Raw genomic sequence first — 20,110 nt, forward strand, 5'->3', positions numbered from 1 at the left:
TCATGCTTTTTACAAAGGGGTATCATGAAGATGAATAAAATCTGTGGAGAACTGGTTTAACCCTTTGAGTTAACAGACCTGTGAAAGTTATACTGATACACATTAAAATAACCCAGGGAACTTTTTTTCTTTAATACAGATTTATAGGTTCCCTCTTCTGAAATTTATTAAGTCTGAGGAGAAGGCTAAACTTAACCTTCTTGCTTTTCTATTTTTTTTTTAATCCTGAGATGATTTAGAGGTAATAGCCAGGTCGGGTATAGAATAACGAAAACCATGACTTCCAATTCTGTCACTAACAGCTAGAGTATTAACTGAATTACACTGACATGGTAGCTTTATCACTTTTAAATTATGTCTTAAGCAAAATAAAAATTGAACCTTCCTAAAAGAAAAACATACTTGTCATTTTAAATTGTAAGTGCATATTTCACTGATAATGTTTTGTTCTTCTTCATCCTTAAAGATTCAAAAAGTTGTCAACAAGAAATTGAGGGAGCGATTCTGCCACAGACAGAAGGAAGTATCTGAGGAGAATCACAACCATCACAATGAGCGCATGCTGTTTCATGGTGAGTTTCACTGCATGGCAGTGATGGTGGATGTCTCCCTGGGCTTTTGCAGGAGACAGTAAAGTGAAAAACCTATGTTAAATTGACTATAATAGGATTGTGTTAAAAATGGCTTGTTTTGATTATTTTGTTCCAATAATTAGTTCTTAGTATCAGCTTTCTAATATGTCACACATTAGTACAGACTTTCCAGTGCTTATACAATGAAAATAATTGATCTAAAATTATTTCCAGAACTTAAATTGCAAACTGTGCACCTAATGAATTCTTTTTATTGTGATTTAGTACTAGTGCATTATGTATAATAGGTCTTCTTAGAAAATACTTTTCATTTATACATTATTCATTTCTTAATATTAACTTGCCCTGTGCAAATAGTGTGCAGGCGATTGAGCTTCTAGAAAAGTGTTCAGAAACAAATATTTCTATCTTTGTGTTTCTAGGTTCTCCTTTCATTAATGCCATTATTCATAAAGGGTTTGATGAGCGACATGCATACATAGGAGGAATGTTTGGAGCTGGAATTTATTTTGCTGAAAACTCCTCAAAAAGCAACCAATATGTTTATGGAATCGGAGGAGGAACAGGCTGCCCCACACACAAGGACAGGTCATGCTATATATGTCATAGGTAAGCATCTTGTCTTTAGTGTAACATTTGCCATCCCCAGGTTGTGAACCAAGAGACAGAGTCTCACTCTGTCCCCCAGACTGCAATACAGTGGCACAATCTCGGCTCACTGTAACCTCCACCTCCCGGGTTCAAGCAATTCTCCTGCCTCAGCCTTCCAAGTAGCTGGGATTACCACCACGCCTAGCTAATTTTTGTATTTTTAGTAAAGGTAGGGTTTTGCCATGTGGGCCAGGCTGGTCTTGAACTCCTGACCTTGTGATCTGCCTGCCTCGGCCTCCCAAAGTGCTGGATTACAGATGTGAGTTACCGTTCCCAGCCCCAAATTCATTTATCAGACTCTGCAGTAAGTCACAGGTTATCCTCAGTCTTGCATCCCAGTAAATCGTGTTGGCTCTGAGATGGGGTGGGAGCAGCTGATCAGCCTCTGCCCTAACAGGAGCAATAACAGCAGAGCAGATACCAGGGGAAAAAAACCAGGTAGATGTCTTCCAGTCATGGGTTATATAATAAAACTCCCAGCAAATTGGCTCTCTCCTGGATTTCACTTTTCTTGCTTTGTGTAATCAGAATAGGGCAAGGCTAAGGATGATTTCTGTAGAACACAGAACCACTAGCTCTAGTCACATTTGAACAAAGACACACATACTTCTAAGGTAGACTCTTTAATTTACTTCTGATGTTGCCGGTGATGTTGTTTTAAGGCAGGATATATAATTAGCCTTGGCAACTTAAAATATCAACTTGGAATTAATAGCAAACAACGAATATTGGCCTGTTAATAGGATTTTAAAACTCAAAAATCAGAGAGAACAATGGTATACTCTCTCTGATGTCAGTGGCAAAAAAGTAAATAAATAAATACTGTCGCTTTCCTTGGCAACGAAAAAATACAAAATAATTATACAAAGATTGGAATTTATTACATTTTTCTGTAAAGTTACCAAATGCATTCTTTTTGCAAACCCAGGTTAATAACACATTTTATAATTTGGTTAAGACCTTAAAAACACCCAAATAATTTCAGAACAAGGATCTCTAGGAATAAAAAAAGCCCCCATAACCTTGCAATTCATTGTGATTATTAACCTTAAAATTTATCTCTCAGTTGTGTTTTCAACAAAATTATTGCCATTAGCCATTCTGATGAGTTGGATGTCATATGTCCAGAAGGAAACTTCCTTCCATTAAGACCTCTGTGATTAAGAATACAGAGAAATTTTCAAGAATATATAGCATGTAAACGTTTTTCTTTTTTTTTCTTTTTTTTTTTTTTTTTGATGCTTCAAACCTAATTTCTCTGGAGACAAAAATGAGCCTAAATAAGCAATAAAAGTGAATCTCAATGAAGATTAACAGTCACATATTAAAATTAGACACACAAGTTTAAGTCTTAGCCAGGATTTCCTAGAAAACAGAGTGTAAAGCAAAAGTAAGTGACCAGTATTTGATTGGCTAGAGCAGCCCCAGGGAAGCAGGTATGAGGTCCCGAAAAAAATTGAGGTAGAGAAGACAGCAGAGCAACCACAGTGTGGTGCGTCAGTGAGCTCTGGCCAGAGTCTCACAGTGAGTTGAGTCGATTGCTCAGTCCATGAGACATCTCCAAAGGGGCTGTATGAACTGCAGCATCTCAGAACAGTAGTATGTCAGTGAGAGAAAGAGATGAATTTATCTGCTGGCTCCTATCTTGCATTTGCCAAAATTTGCCCCATAGGGCTAATTGGTACCCCTAAGATTTAGGCTGCAGTATCTGTTGCTTGCCTGTAGTGGTGCATTACACACTGGCAAGCCAGTGAGCAGAGCTGAGCCAGCACTCCACTTGCCCATCTACAGCTGCAGCTCACGGCTAGCTGAGCAGGTCCCATGTCATCTCCTGCCTCAGCAGCAACAGGGAAACCCTGGTGCAGGAAGCAGAAGACCAGGGCCTGTCAGGTTCAGCTTTGTGTGACACAATAGAGAGCACACAGAATCTAATGACAACATACCACTGCCGCAAATGTAGAGATACGGCTCAAAAAGCCTCTTTCTGATGGAGAACAAAGCACTTTCCTCTGGGACCTGCAAGAAAATATAGTTGACCAAGCCAGCATCCCAGAGGATCATCAATAGCATCCAACTCAAAAAGCCAGTCCAGATAAGACTTAGTTATCCTGGATCCAGCACAAATTTTAGTTGACTCAAAATAAAATCCCTGGTTAGTTATAACACAAAGATTATACTCCATTACTAAAAACACTCTGATTGAATTATAATTGTTTACATTGAACAGTGTGACCAATTGTACTAATTAGTTAAAATGTTTTTTGCTTTTATTAGGGATTGGCAGACATTTTCTGTAAGGGATATATGATAATTATTTTAGGTCTTACAGGTCATACAATCCCTGTCACAGTAACTCAGTTCTGCCCTTGTAGTGCAAAATAACCATAGACTATATGTAAATAAATGCATGGCTGTGTTCCAATAAAAATGTATTTACAAAAGCAGGTGGCAGGCTGGATTTGATCCAGGGGCTATAGTTTGCCAACCCTTAATATATATGATAGACTTTCTTCCCAGTCAGCCTTTCTTACTCTGTAATACTTAACATCTGCTCTAATTCATGTTTTGCCCAGATTAATATGATTTTCAGCCATACATTTAAGCCAAGTACTTTTGTTCATGATCCACTTTTATTATTACTATTTATCTCATCCCAGTTTCTACTTTTTCCACATAATGAATAAACCGAATCTTAACTTTAGTCATTGTTTCCATCAGCCTGTTTTTTTCACTTTTCACCTACCCATCCATGTAAGAACTCAATTTTTCTCTGGTTATTTCTCTCTTTTCCTATTAGGCAAAATTTACTGCAGGCATTTTCTATGGCCGATTACTAAGCCATACCAAAACTACTTTAAACTTAAAGTGTAACTGTTGAGCCTGGTAACTTTATAGTAAATCGTTGTATCAAATTCCATCCCATTCCTACTCATAAATCTGAAAATGACATTTAAATTAGCTGGCCTCATGTTAAATTTTTTAGAAATTAATAGACCTAGCAGTTATATCATTGTAAGATTTAAAGCTTCCTTCAAAGCAGTGCTTTTTTTCTTTTTCCTTAGACAAATGCTCTTCTGTAGAGTGACCCTTGGGAAATCCTTTCTGCAGTTTAGCACCATGAAAATGGCTCATGCACCTCCAGGGCATCACTCAGTCATTGGTAGACCGAGTGTCAACGGGCTAGCATATGCTGAATATGTCATCTACAGAGGAGAACAGGTATGTTACTCATCAATCAAGCATAACCAAGTTACCAAACATGTCAATACAGATCACAGAGACCATATAAGACTTGAGAAAACCTTTCAATGAAATCCACCACACAGTGTGCTAGTATTAGTTACTTCAGATACAAAATAAAGATACCAGAATAATTCTTTGACATCAACTTTTTACATAAAAGCCATTATTTAGTTGTCAGCTGCATAACACAAAGTGAACAAGAGGGCATTTGAGAAATAAAGGCTTGGGCTTTCATGCTGTTTTGAGGCCTGCTGCTCTGAACTAATGCCTTGTGCCACTTCATGCCCAACATGGCAGGGCAAGATCCACTATCTAGTGGATCTTCAGGAAATATACATGCCACAGGCTGCTCACATGAGTTGAGTCTCTCTAATTCAGATCATGATACATACATAGAACTCTAACTTTCTGAGTCATAAAGCTACAGTACATGTAATTCTGCCAACTGCTTGACACTCCACAGTAAAATTGGAGAGAAAGGGAGTGTGTGTGTGTGTGTGTGTGTATAAATATATATATATACAGACAAATGTATATGTACAGAAAGTTGGTTTTCAACCCAATCCTTAACTTTCACAGTACTGCTAAATTTCTATGAATTTGTCCAAAAACAATAACAATTTGTCTGAACTTAACTGAATTTCAAATTAATACCATAAGTACACTGAAAGAGGTGAGAAAAAAATAAGGAAACAACTAAATACACATAACCTATGAAAATAGTATTTTACTCTATGCCTTCAGTTGTGGGCAGGGTAGGGAATGCAGTAGGGGGAAGACTGACAAAGGAATCCCCAGCTCCTTTTAGTAAGTCTTTTGATGGTGATGGTGTGGGCAAAACAATGAAACTCTTAGGTGTATTATAGGATTGAGCACATGAGTGGATGTGTTGATGTATTGATTTAAGGAGCCAAAGTTTTCACTGTAGGAAGAGGGGACATACAAATATGGAATGGGGAAGGTAAGAAAGACTCTAGGGATGGACTGAAATTGGAAGAATTAATGTGAACTAATGGTTTCCAGTGTGTATGTGTACCCATGTAAATTTATAGGTAAGTATAAATGTAAGCATTTGTATGTATATGAGTATGTATGTACATATATTTCTTAGCTCTGTCTGCCAAAAGCAAAGAAAGCCAATAGAAAAGAGCCCAGGTCTTGGTCTCTAATACCACTCCCTGCTAAAGGGAACCAGGGCATCTTAAAGAAACAGCTAATGCCAGGGCTGGGCAAAATAGGTCCAAGGTGAGCTTCAAACATCTTGTTATACCACAAAGTAACGAAGTACTGACGAACAAATCATGGGGACATGTCACAAAGACACAGAAGCCGGCTGAAAGGGGCTACCCCAGTCAAATCTGGGATAATCTGAACACTAAAATAAGTACAGTCATGAATTTTAAGCCACTGGAAAATATAGAAATTCATTGTTCTACATTGATAATAAATAGGTAAGAAAATAAAGGAGAAGTGAGGGGCTCTTGATTACAATAGAATGCCAAAGGCAGATGGGTAAATGTGAGGGAGTTCTGAAGTTGGAAAAATCATCGTTCCCACTGCACATGTAGTGGAGAGAAGGAAAAAAAAAGAAAGAAAAATCCTCATCATGCAACTATAATGAAAAAGATTAGATCAGGCAATAATTATTAATGGATGCTAAATATGGGGGATAGTTTCATTAAGGAGAAGAATATTTGCATGGTCTTCTAACCACAAAGTTACTTTCAAAGGGGGCTTGGTAGGGCGTGGTAATTATATATTGGAGAAAGGAAACAATGCCTTGACCAGATAATCAAAATCAGCATCACCAGTGAGGGACAGATAGGCATAGAGTGTGTCTCTAGATGGATACTCTAAAGGCATGACATCTGCAGCATTCCAGCCAAAAATATATAAGGTAAATCTAATAAAAATGAGGAATGTTTTACTTTTTTTACTGTGGAAAGATTGTATTCTTTGAAAGTGTCAATATTTTAAAAGACAGGGAAAGACTATGCTAACTCTCCAGATTAAATGAGGCCCAAGAGACATGAAAACTGAGTTAACTTTCTGCCCCTAAACTGCATCCAGTATTGGAAGAGAATGTACATTATTAGTTCAACTGACAAAATTGGAATATGGACATTAGATAAATAAAAGTATTATATCGATGTAAAATTATAAGGTTGATTCTGTACTTACGTAAGATAGTATATCTATTCTTAGAAAATATATACTGGCATATTTAGAGATAAAGGACCATGATGATATATATAACTTACAAACATTTCAGGGAAAATGCATGCGTGTGTGCTTGTGAGTGTGAATGTGTGTGTGTGTGGGAAGGGGTATGTATGTGTGGGCTTGGACATATCTAGTATACAGGGATAGGGAAGGTGCAAATGATAAAGCAAATGAGATAAATAAAACCTTCCCAATAGGTAGATCTGTGTAAAGTTATGTAGCTGTTTTTGGTACCATTTTAATTTTTGCAGCTTACTTGTAAGTTGGCAGCTGTTTCCAAATAAAAAGTTTAAATAAAGAATAAATTTGCCATGCTTTTCTGTTTGAGTCATAAACCTTAGCCATCTAGAGAAGATGCTTTTACTTCGATTTAGTAATTATACTTCTAGAAATGTGTTTAGAACAGTCAGTGATAGTCACATAGACACACACCACACACACTGTATACCTGAATATGTGGATAGTCATCACTATCTTGATTATCATAATAAAAAATTTAAACAACCTAAATATTCAGCAAAAGTAGAATTGTTAAATAAATTTTAATATATTCATATGTGTGGTATTTTTTAACATTTACATAATGTATACCAAACATAGATTCACCCACAACATAAGAATGGTTATCACTGGGTATTAAGATAATGAGTGATTTCAGTTCTCTTTACCATATATTTTTTAATATATATGAGTTATCTGTAGTAGTAAATATTTCTTTCATAATTGGGCACAAAGAAATAGTAATACTTAGAAGATAAGTATAATTTTACTTTTCTGAAATTTACTGATTATTTAACCATTTCCCAAGTAAAAGTTGATTTGATAATTTAGTCAGAGTCTCTGATGAAATGATTTTAGAGAGTGATTACTGAAAACTTACTTGAAAGAAAAAAGTGCCTTGAAAAATGAAGAGCACTTAGTATTTACTTTATTTTAGGGGAGGATAATTGCTTTTCCATATTCAAGTATACTGTCCACATGGATAGTGTTAACTGTAGGGTCTACTAATTGAGTACTTTCCCATGAGCAGTTTTTCCTGATTTTATAGTGAAGTTTTCTTTTACTAACTTTTATTTTCATTCTCCTTAGTCACGCTGCAAATCATCTTTCACTCTTAATGTTTAACACTTTCAAAAACAAATGTTTTGTTATGTGTTTTTTGACTGAGGATTGATTTGAGGAGTATTATTCATTATTGGTGGGATTGTTTCTTGAAGATAGAAAAGAAATGTTGAAAGTTACTTGAAAAGAAAAATGGATCTGATTATAGCATATGATTGGAATTAAAATATCAGTGGCATTTGTATATGTTGTACCTTAAACTTTACATTAGATATGAAGGAGAAGTGTTCTCTGGTCATTGGTTGCTACAGAGATTTCACCTATTTTACTGAACTCATGTGAACAATACGGAATTACTTAACCTGGAGAAGAAAAGACCATAGAAAGATTTCTAGAATGGTTTTCAAATATACAAAATTAAGAGAGCATGACAGTCCCTTCTTCACATCTATGAAACATAAACTGAGAGCATTTGTATTTAAATTTTAGTGTCAGGAATTTGGATTAAGAAGAAATTTCATAAAGTGAGTTACCAAAAGTGGTTGTGTATTTAAAAAAATACATTCTGTGCTTTTATAACCAGCATGGATTTAAAGTGACTTCACAGAAAATATTTTTTGATCCATCTTAGGCCCATCTAGTTCTGCAGTTTGATAATTCCCTTGCCTTAAATCCCTCTGGACTTTGATGTGAATAATCAATATCTTAAAGGGTACATAGAAACTATTCAGTAGCCTGATCAGTAGGAGCCAGGAGCACTCAGATAAGGACCTTTAAGTAATTTATGCCATTAGAATCTTAGCATCTGCCTGACAAAAATGTACATATGTCAGGGATCACCCTAAATCATGAGCTACCTAAATGCAAACACCAGCATTATTGACTCCTTTGCTTAAACAACTTTTCCTCAAGTAGAATAATGTGTCATAGAAAGTATTATAGATATTGAACTTCACTGAGACAAAAGGAAGTAGGAGTGGGCTTCCACTCATTTTTCACACTTACCATGTGCCACCTGTGTTTTTTTTACATTTCTAATGTATTTGTCTGACTGGATGGTAAGCTCCTTCACAGCAGGGTCCACATCTTGCACCAGTGTCTTTATGTGGTAGATGCTCAATACCTGTATGCTGGTGATAAATAGTTTTCTTGACCATTAAACCATCTGGTTGATTAATTAGCATTTTTATTTTTTACCAGTATTTGAGCTTTGCTAGGTTTTTTATCCCAACTCTAGAATTAGCAGTTAGGTATTTGACCTAAATTGTTTTAGTAAACCATTTCAAAAATTAAGTGTACATTTTAAAGTAAAACTACAGATAGTTTCTTTTGTGAGAAACTATAATATTCTCACAAAAATAAAAGTACAAACTGCTTACTGAGACTTCAGATTGGAAAGTCAGGAGAGATTTTCAATCTTGGTTTATTTCCACTGAGTGTACTAAAGATAGAAACTGTTGCTGTTTTTAACTAAAATCAGAGCAGACTGGAATTACAGAAAATAATATTATGAATGGTTCCATATATATATATAGATATAGATAGATAGAACTTAACATATTTATGGTTTTTTGTTCTTTTTAAAGTCCTTGCTGAGACCTTTCAGGAGGCAGTACTCTCTAATCAATAATAATACTACTAATAATAATAACTCACACATCTTAGATTTTTACTATGCCAGACCTAAGACTTTTGCATTTAGTTCTCACAAAAATCATATTATTAAATATTAACATTGACATTATTAAATATTAACATTAATGTTATTAACATTAATATTAAATATTATCTCACAAAAATCCTAATATTATTTAATATTAAATAATATTAGAATATAATCCTAATATTATATCCTAACATTTAAAGATGAGGAGAGCTGAGGCACAGCTGTGTGTTTCTGTCTCTCAAGATCAAGTTGTATAGCTACAAATTATTCAGTAAATCTGTCACATGTTTATTTCTGCATTTTAAATATTAAAGTTCAGTTTTTTCTTATCCTTTATTACTTTTATTATCTTATCCCATGTCTACATATAAGCAGTTGGTCAGCATTGAACAAACTATTTTTGGTCCCCAAAACACTTTGCTCACCCAAGAGTCTTTTTTTAAGTCACAGACCACTCTGAAATACTGAATCTAGTTTCATCTCATGTTATAGTTAGGGTTGAAGAATTCCTATGTAGTCACACACTAAAGGATATCCTGCCTCTCCTTCCAACTGCTGCTTTCATTGCGATTTCTGGTTGAGGTTTTCAGCAGCTTCCTCTGGTCAGCCTTCTTTTTCCTGCTCCCACCAAGAAGTAATCTTGTCATTCCAGACACAGCCTTATGTTTTGCTGACCGCAAGAAAGAAGAGATAATGAGAATATGAAGGAGGCCAGTCTAAATTGGAGACCTTATCTTTCCTGTAAATGATGACTTTGATTAGTCAATTTCAAAAAATTGTTCCCAAACTGTTGCTTCCGGGTTATTGGTGACTCCGTAATCTCACCCTTACTCCTTGTAGCTCAGTGGGTTACATCATCTTCTGTCATTAATTTGGACTTGATTCAGCAAAATTATTCTTGCATTTAGCAAACTTTTATTAAACACATGCTGTGTGACAGCACTAATGCTCTGTGAGGTGAAAAAGAAAGATATTCGTGCTGCCTCAGGCCTTGGTTTCCCTACTTATGACATGTGGCTCTCTAATAAGGGATGAATGGAGTTTAATTTACAGTATTCAAAGTAGAAATAACATTCCATTTTCTAGATTATAGGGTTTATACACGTTTATATACAGTTAAGTAGGTGGACCTCCAAATGGTTCAGGCACCTATTAAGAGACTGAGTCTGTGTATATTATTGGCCACGATTAATAGCCTTTGAGACTTCCACATTCAGTAAGGCTTTAATATTGTGCCTACTAGAAGGGTGATTTGTTTTTCTTCTCGTCTTTCCCAGGCGTACCCAGAGTATCTCATCACTTACCAGATCATGAAGCCAGAAGCCCCTTCCCAAACTGCAACAGCCGCAGAGCAGAAGACCTAGTGAATGCCTGCTGGTGAAGGCCAGATAAGATTTCAACCTGGGACTAGATTACAGAGGCTTGTTTCTAACAGCAACATCAATATTCTATAAATCCCTGACAGCCTAGAAATAAGCTGTTTGTCTTTATAAGCACTGCTATAGTGATGAATATAGTATGAGTAACTGATACATACTCACTGCTACTGTTCCCTTTGAGGAAATGTTTACAGGGGCGGCCTTTTAACATATCTCAGGCTCATTTTCATTGCAATTACCCATTTCTAAAACAGGATTGCTTTGATCTAGACTTGGAAATGGAAGATAACCAATACTTTTTCAAGTGTTCACAATTCACACACTACATTTGTTTTGTTATGCATGACACGTGTATATAAAACAAATATACACATATGACAGCAACGGGCTCATTTTTGATTTGCCAGACATGCATCATTGGCTATTGTTTGTTTGTTTGGTTGGTTGGTTTTTGTGTTTTTTTGGTTACTCTGAGAATGAGCCAGAGCCTTCTTGAGGATATTTTGCACAAAGTCATGCTGACAAAATCATTAGCAATGCAACCCAGGCTTCTGGCTGAGCAAGATTCAGTTTCCACTTTTTAAATTTTTTTTTTATTTTGCTCTGTAGCTGCACTTCTCATTAACGTAAATTGAGATGAAAAGCAAAAAACGTCAAGTTTTAGCATCATTTTATGAATCGGCCCATCTTACAAGGGAAGGGCACCAACACCAACCTGACTTGGGAACTCCTAAATTCAGAGAAGTCAAAGCTGGTGAAGGCCACTTGCTCTTTCCAATACAAGCCTGCCACAGAAGCCTTCGGGACAGTGCTGGAGATGAGACTGAACACAGCCAGGGAGGCTTGAGTTCCAAGGTGAAAAAAATGGGGGAGGCTGTGAGGGAGGAGTTGCATTAAGGAGAGTGAGGAGCATGTGGTTCTGTATTATTGCAGCCCCACTGAATCCAGAAGGCGCCTCCAAAAATAAATGTTTCCCTTCCTTTAATCTGTACTGTCAGGATTGTTACCCCACTCCAAATTAGCTGCCTTATTTCAGAAGTCAGTGAAATTACTGTACTTCATTAGTCACAAAAAGTCCACTTTATTGTTTCTTTAGTTGAGAAAGCTAGGATTCAGACCCTAATAGTGGATAGATACATACAAATGCAAGGACTTTTTTGTTTACTCCAGATTTGGGGTTTATTTTGAGTGGGGTGCTTCAAATAGTTCATAAAGATCCTTGCATTAAATTTTTGAATTTCTTCAAACTTCTTAGTGTATGTAGACAAGGAGAACAAAAACTGAAACCAAAGCCCTTTTCTCTCTTTTTTTAAATGAAGGTGAGAAAGAAATACCATACAATTTTCTTTGTGAAATTACTGTTTATTTTCAACATTTACCAAGTGCCATTGACATTTATAAAAAAATTATCCCTTATAGTTCTTACACTTTCCCTTTTCACCTTAACTGAGTATGAATTGAGTGCACTAACTTCTTTACTTGATATACTGTGCATCTGCCCTGCTTTGAAACAAAAGAAATAGAAACACAAGGAGGAATAGGAAAGACAGTGTGACACAAACTTGCCATTGCAATTGAAAGCCCTGAAAACAGTGGGTTTTTAGATGCAAGGCAATTAAGCTGTGACCTCCTTAATCTCCTGAAGCAAAATAAAACGGTTACATGCAGAAATTTTAGAAATAGGCTCTTAAAATACACATTTTGCTTTCATGTTGGCTTCAATTCAATGCTGGAACCAGGCATCCAGACTAGTTTGAATTTTGTATGGGTCCTCAAAATTAAATCAAGAATTGGCCTTACTTGTTGCTTATTTTGAAGTTTGAGTGACCCAAGCTGGGTGTTTGTGTCTTGGCTACTTGTTTAATAGCACTAGAATTCCATATGATGCTTTGAGAGTAGATATTCAATAAGAGGGCTTTTTTTTCCCTTCTTTCCTTCTCTTTTGCTGTGACAAAGGGTTGAAGAAATTGCCATCTGTGTAGTTTGCAGTAGCGGTAAAGTGTGTATTACTTACCTTCCCCCCAGACATAGTTTAAAATGGTAAACACAGCTGTGATTTTTTTTAGTTAAAGAGTTAATATGGTATAGATTTGGAAAGCGTTGTAGCTTCATTAAAAAAGATAAACCACTCCCCAACTGTGGTTGTATGTTGTTTCCATCATACTAAATAGATTAATTGATGTGCCAGTTTTAATCTTGGGCCTTACACTTGAGAAGTTAAACCGTGGTTCAGTATTTAAACTGCCAATGTTGTATGTCTGATGTTTTGTGTGCCAAGTGAAGGTACTGTGTAAGGAAGACATTTGCAATGCTTCTTGTCTTACAGTGATTCAAGTAGTTCCTGAAAGAACGTGCATGCATTATTCATCTGCTTAAGAGAGTCGGTTAATGGATATATCACAGGAGCCAAATACATTTTTTTACAACTTGAAAACCAAAGGTCATTATGAGTGCACTCAAAAGTTAGCAAAAGTTGATTACATTCGGGCTTTTCATCTGTAGCCGTATGAAGAACCCTTTCCAATATAAAAACATGGCATTAAATTAGACTGAAGTCTATTTTATTTTTTGTATATGTACTATATAGAAATACTAACAAGTTGGGAACATCCAATATGGCCTACCCTGAAATGGCCCCTCTGTTTCCCTAACCACATGAAAGAAAGAATCTGAACGTCTCCACCAGCTTTACTGGAGTTCCAAAACTAAAGGGCTGTCTAGACCTGATGGTTCCAGTTTACCTGGTATTGGCCAACTGGATACTTGACTCAGGCATAAATTAAGTGCCCTGGTCCTGATACTTTCTCCTGTATTTGACCTCTTTCCCTTTTCCCTAGATTACGAGTCTGGAATTAAAGTGAGCTCCAACAATGACCTTGGACCCCATTCATTTTCTCCTCATCTTGGGTCTTAAAAAAGGAGACCAGATACCTCTTAGTTTTTGTATCACAAACAGGAATGGATATTAGGCCTCATGCGCTTCGCTCAGAACACTCTGCCGCTTTGTTAACAAATGACACCATGGAACCCAGAGTTTTGATTCTATGCAAAATAATAGCAGTGCAACCAGGATTCTTTTTCTTTTCCTTCTTGGAGTTTGGAATTTCTAGCTTTTCAAGCAACCTAAGTAGAATAAACATTAGGATGTTTTCATGAAACAGCATCCTTGTACTCCTTTGAGCTTGATGTTAGTGGCTAGACTGATTTCCCTTTGCTCTCAAAATAGCAAAGTGCATTGAAATATACAGAGAAATGCCTGAATATGGCAAGCAAATAAAGTAATGTAAATTAACATTTTATTATTGTTGCCATTTTACAAAAAAATAAAATTTTGATTTATGCTGGAAAACGGCATCAGAATGCAATAAGTTGTCTAGGTTTTTCTCTGTTTCAATGTATCTCCCAGTTGCACGAAGGGTTATTGGGCATTGCTCTCCCTCCCTTTTAAACATGTGCACTATCTGGATTCCTGTAAACAGCCTTGCAGACAGAAGTGGTGTGTATTTTCAAGCACCTTTCCCCCATTGTGTCCGTGTCCCATTTGTGTGATATCTGTGATAAATAGCTTTCTTACTGTGTTTTCTGTTGGACTAATTATCTCACATACAGCTATAGACCTTACTAATTGGCAGATATTCAAAACTGACATTAAGATAAGCCTTCATGTCCAAAATTTATTTAAAGAGTAAAGTTAAATTTGTCTACCATCAGATCAGTGACAGAGAAGTGGAAAGAATCATTGTGAAAGTGATGTTTGAGCTGTTGTATGAAAAGGAAATGCATCCAAAAAATACTCTAAAACATGAGGCTTCTTCAGCAACGTGTGCATTCTGCTATTAATAGACAAGATTTTCTCCTTGAGAAAGCCTTAACTATGACAGAAAGTTTTTAACCTTCTGTATTTTAACAAGTAAAACATTGCAGTCCCACTGCTTAGCATTTGAAAGGTGTGTCAGTGAGTCAGCCATGTCTCTGTGTGTTTTGTACCTGTTAATCTTATTTTATGAGGGTACATTTCATAAGTAATATTCCCTTACATGCAGTGGAGCTGATTAAAATTAATCCATTTCAATTTCTCCATATCGGAAATTACTCAGCTACCAGATTTCTGGTTTGGAGAAGTGCTGGAAAGATTTCAAAGCCTGTAAAATTGTGTATGTGGGGATACAGCAACAACTGTGATACATTGTAGAATTTGAGTGATATGCAAGCTGTGTTTTTTAATTGTTTTAAAATGTAAACTGTGGTTATACTAAAGTGAAAACCCATAGGAAGCTAAAGATTTTATATGCTTTGTACGACCAAAAGTGGTCGTAGTATGACCAGTTTTATACACCGCCGGAGAGTTCTGCCTCCTCTGAAATAACATTCACACTGTAGATTGCATTTCGACTTTTCCTTCTTTCACATTCTTTTTTGCTTTACACTAAACGTCTCCGCACCTGCCCTACCACCCATCCTTCCAAAGAGATTTCTCTCATGTTCCCGAATTCAAATTATTTTGTGATTTCTTTTATCGGTCTACCTACCCATTTCTGCAGGCAGCACTGAAAGCCGTTTGTTGATTCAGAGTGTTTGCAGAGAAATGCAGTTGAACCCTGGTAGTGGGGTGTCCCTCACATACCCATGCACCCCTCCCAAAGTTCAGGATGAAAGGCTAGACAACGAACACAGATCTTTGAGGCCAATAGCCTAGACCTAGAAGATGACCTTGACTATGTAACCATTGTCTTCATTGACATAAAACGTTGAAACTCTTCATGTGCATATAACATCTGCTTCTGCTCCCATCGTTTCAAGCTCATCTTTGTAGTAGTAATATTTGTCTTTGATACCTACAAACTAAAAAGGTACTTTTATCAAGGTTTCTCAAAACATTTACAAAACCAGCTTTGAGGAAATGTAGAGTGTTGCCTGGCAACAGCGTTCAGAGTAGTAACTGTATTTTCTCATCGTGGTGTTAGTCTGTGTAAGTAACGAGTGTAGTGACTCTTTGGTTCATTATTGGTGTTGTTTTTATTTTTTAGTCTCTGTGTGACCCACCAGTGGCAGGGGTTGTTCCAAACCCCTCTCCTTTCTTTTTTGCATTTGTCTATTTGTAGGGTTGTCAGATAAAGTCCAAGATACCCAGTTAAGTTTGAATTTCAGAGAAACAACTTTTTAGCTTAAGAATGTTTCATGTAATATTTGGCATATATTTACAGTTAAAGCATTCATTATTTGTCTGAAATTCAAATTTAACTGAGCATGCTGGGTTTTTTTCACTGTTTTGTTTTTCTAAATCTGGCAATCCTACAGATTTGGTCATGGAAAATCACTTACAGCATGTTAAACTCCTCTAGTCTTCTTCATCTTTTCACCTGAAATGGAATTCCTTTTTCCCTCACCCTCCACTTCTTTCCAAAGGAGGGCATCAAGGGACTTAACCTGCCTGCATGGTGGGTTTCTATTTAAGACATCTTTGTGATTATATTTAACCTGTAACTGTGCTTTGGCTTACTGTCTAGCTCACTGTACTTGTAATTGATTAATACTCAATAAAACCATTTTTAAAGTACACTGTGTGTGGATAGCAGTTAGCTCTTATGTGTTTTCGTTTTGCCCTGCTTGTTCTTTTCTGCCTGACCAACCTTAACACAGCTGACCTTAACACAACTGAAGATGGAGAGGGAGGGTTGGTATTTGTATTCTGACAGTTTGAAACTGTCAGAATACAAATACCAGAACTGTCAGAATACAAATACCAACCCTCCCTCTCCATCTTCAAATGAGACCTGGGTTTGAAGTGACTTATCTTCACCTCTCAGCCCACATGGGAGTTACTGAAGCACAGCAATAGCAGGAGCAACATGGGTTCCTTTTAGAAATACGGGCTGACACTAGAGTCAGACCTCATACCAGGTCCAGAGGCAGCCCAGAGGCCTTTATACAACGTGATTGCTTACTCACCCTCTCCACCTCTTGGAGGAGAGAGAGAGGGAGGAACACCCACTTTGTGCAGCAGTGAATATTAAATACCTAGCACGGTGCCTGGCACAGAGGACTAGGAAAATTCTTCCATTCCTTCCCCTCTTCTTTCTCCGTGCCCAGGGACCTATTGCATAGCACATTTGAGGGTAGAATTTTATCTGTTCAGTAACTTCTTTTGCCAGAGGGATTGTCAGAGTGACAGAGACATAAATGGAAGTGCTCTAGTAACCCTGCAAATAACATTAGCTATCATTGAGCCCATACGTGAACCAAGTACTTTGTATATGTACGTTTTCATTAAGAACTCCAAAAACTTGGCAAAACTGGCCTTTTCATTCTGTTTTACAGGTGAGGAAGTGAGACCGGAAGTGGTTAAATTCATTATTTTATATCCCAGAATGCCTTCCACTGTGAGACTAAGTACCAGTTGCTATGCATCAGTCCCCAGTAATACATGGAGTTGCAGTGTTTAACCAGGAGCAAAACTACAGACTTGACTCTACTACATGATTTTATGTCAGTGTCTCATGAGACAATCAGATTCTAAATGCCATTAGACTCAGATATTCCCTTTTGGTTATAGAAAGGGAAATTATAGAGGGGACACATTTGGGACTAAGGGGTTAGAGAAAGGGTTATAGAAATAGAAATTATCTGACTTGTGCACAAAAAGCAAGTGGAGTATAAAACAGCAACTTAGAATGTCAACAGCCTGGATTGGTTTATGATACAGACGTATTCCAAGAGTCTGCTTTTATAGCATGAACCACTGTGGATAGGAGATTGGGGGAAGTGGGGAGGGGCAGCTGTAAATTGCTTGCTGGATTGGTTTATCTTCTAAAGGAAATTACTTGCTAGAAAACTAGATCCTATTAATCAGAGGATGGGTGCTTCTTGGGTAGCCAGTTTTGAAGAACTGTCTTTGGACTATGTTGTTTACATTGAGTGTTTGGATACTGTGACCCAATTTCTTAGATTAGAGGCGGTGTGTCCTGTTTATAGCACCTGTCAACCTTTGTCATTTGGCTAGGTTCACTTTTCCTCATGATCTTATAAGACTGTACAGTAGGCCTCCAAGCTGAAAGAGCACCTGCCACTATATTGGAAATAATGAAAGTTGGGTCATCTATTCCTATTAAGTTGGAAACTAACAGGTACTGGTTGGCATCAGCTCTGAACACTTGGATATATAAAAAACAAGTGGAAAGGGGGTGGCGTGTACATCTTCATTTATACCAACTCCCATCCACATACGGTGCTAAGAAAACAACTTTGCATTAGACAATAGAGAAGTAAGATGTTAATTTTGTTAATATGATTCTCAGCATACTCTTCATGGCCAGGGACCCATTTGTAAAATAAGTTTATTCACCTGTACTTTCATAACGCTGCTTACAAATCGGTGGTATGTAACACAAAGCATAAAGCATAAGGTGACCATGGTTGCGAGTCATTGGGAATATGTAGAGGCCGAAGTCAGGAAACCAGTGCTTGCCCTACGGTGCAGAATTGCCTCACAACTCCAAGGCAATTCTATGAAGGCCATGTCTCTACTTTTCATCTGTCAAGTAGGAATACTGGCTGCCATATAGTTATTTAATCTAGGACTACTAAACAGATGTACAAGGTGTTACAAATCGAATGTTTTTGGAGTCTGAGGAGAAGATGGAAGTAGAACAATGAGAATTTTAGATGTCTAGTCTGTTAGTTTGACTGTTACCAAAACACCTGGGGTTTTGTCTAGGCCCTGCTGCTCGCTGCACAGAAAGCCAATGGCTGAGATGACGACTATTGCCAGGGAAGAAGGCTTTAATCAGGTGCTGCAGCCAAGGAGATGAGATGGGAGTTCAGTCTCAAATTACCTCCCTAACTAAAACTAGGAGTTGATATAGCAGGGAAGAAATGTGTAAGAAAACAGGAACTAAGGAGGGGCAAGGAAGCAATCATGATGATTGAGGAGTTGGGCATCTCACAGTCTGGACATGCTGATCTGGTGAGTTTCAGTTTTTTGATGCTTTTTGGGAGGCCTGAGGGATCCTTTCCTGAGGAAGGAACTAAGATAAAACAAAGATAAGTTGTGAGCTTTAAGACCGAAAGAGTTCATTTCTATGTTTATCAAAAAACAACTGTGTATGGGACTATTGGGTCAATTTCATGACTAGCTTGCTGAAAGACTGTAGGATTAAATCCTCCAGCTCTGCCATCAGAAGGCCTGAGTTCATAGCTTGGTTTTACCATTTGCTAGCCATGTGACCTTGACAAGTTTCTTACTCTCCTTGGGCTTCAGTTTCCTCATCTTTAAAAATGATTACTACTACTACTACTACTAGTAGTAGTAGTAGCTGTGAGAATTAAATGAGTTAACTTGCATGGTACATTGCCTTTTTTATTTTAATCTAAAACTGGCTTTCCATTCTGCCTTCTAAGAAAAAGCATATGATTGACTAGAAAGGAAGATTAAAAAAAAGCATATCTATGACTGGCTCAGACTCCTTAAAGAGTTTTCCGCCTAACTGAAGCCCAGAGTGCTGCAGAGTGGAACCAGATGTCTACCATCAGCCCTAACGTTTTTATCAGTGAACTACCCTGCTGGCCCACAGCTCTTTCCAGTGCTTCTGGGGTTGCTCCTTACTGAAGCAGTAATGAGAACACACCATTTCACAGCAAGGTGTATACAACTACATCTTCACCAGTGTCCATGTTGATGCACATAGTACAGCAAAAGTTCCCCAGAAGTCATCCAAATCCCCAGAAAGAAAAGCCTAAAACTATTACTGTATTACGGTTAGACTGTAGAAGGCTCACACACAGATCCAAGGCAAATGTTGGGGGGTGGGGGTTGGGGAGGAGTTCAGGGGAGGGCCTCCCATTCAATAATTCAATATCTAGGACTTCAGGAAGGAAATGATCCAAAATGTGATCAAAGTAACCACATCTTTGATCATGGAAAGACTTGGCCAGTTAGACATTTTCTAAAATTTGAGCGGAAGGCTTAGAGGAAAAGAAGAAACAAGGAGAGATCTGAGGTTTTCTCGTAGCAGGAGAGCAAGAACCTTGGTTGCCACTCAAGTTCTCTTAAGCCTGATTTCATCATCATCTAGTAGCATTTCTCATGGTCACAGCCATGAGTGAGAGAAGGGCAAAGGTTTATCCAATACTTTTTATTAATTTAAATTTGTTCCAAATCCATTACTCTGATGAATCGCACTATTATTGTCCCCGATTATGGTTGTTTGGCTATCTGTGTGCTTTGGACTTGTCTTTGATTAGATGGCTCATTGTTTTTCATGTCAGGAACCATGGGATCCTCAATCCTGCAACAC

The 20,110-nt window shown here is 37.3% G+C and overlaps 1 protein-coding gene across 4 annotated transcripts in view; it reads left to right on the forward strand.

The window, feature by feature from the left end:
* The window catches only part of TNKS (tankyrase), a 193,974-nt gene extending 177,600 nt beyond the window's left edge, over nt 1-16,374 (forward strand). For 2 of the 4 annotated variants that reach the window (XR_013525586.1, XR_613140.5), the window contains 5 exons: nt 467-572; nt 1,016-1,202; nt 4,307-4,463; nt 10,716-11,672; nt 13,144-16,374. Coding sequence is in view for 1 of the 4 variants with exons in the window: in XM_002756912.6 (XP_002756958.2) it covers nt 467-572; nt 1,016-1,202; nt 4,307-4,463; nt 10,716-10,802 (537 nt within the window). In the remaining 3 variants the exon portion in view is untranslated. Of the gene's footprint in view, nt 1-466; nt 573-1,015; nt 1,203-4,306; nt 4,464-10,715 lie in introns of all 4 variants that reach the window. The other 2 variants (XR_013525585.1, XM_002756912.6) reach the window with 1 other exon arrangement.
* Nucleotides 16,375-20,110: the final 3,736 nt, after the last annotated feature.

This window comes from Callithrix jacchus, chromosome 13 (genome assembly GCF_049354715.1).
Source record: "Callithrix jacchus isolate 240 chromosome 13, calJac240_pri, whole genome shotgun sequence".
NCBI lineage: Eukaryota > Metazoa > Chordata > Mammalia > Primates > Cebidae > Callithrix > Callithrix jacchus.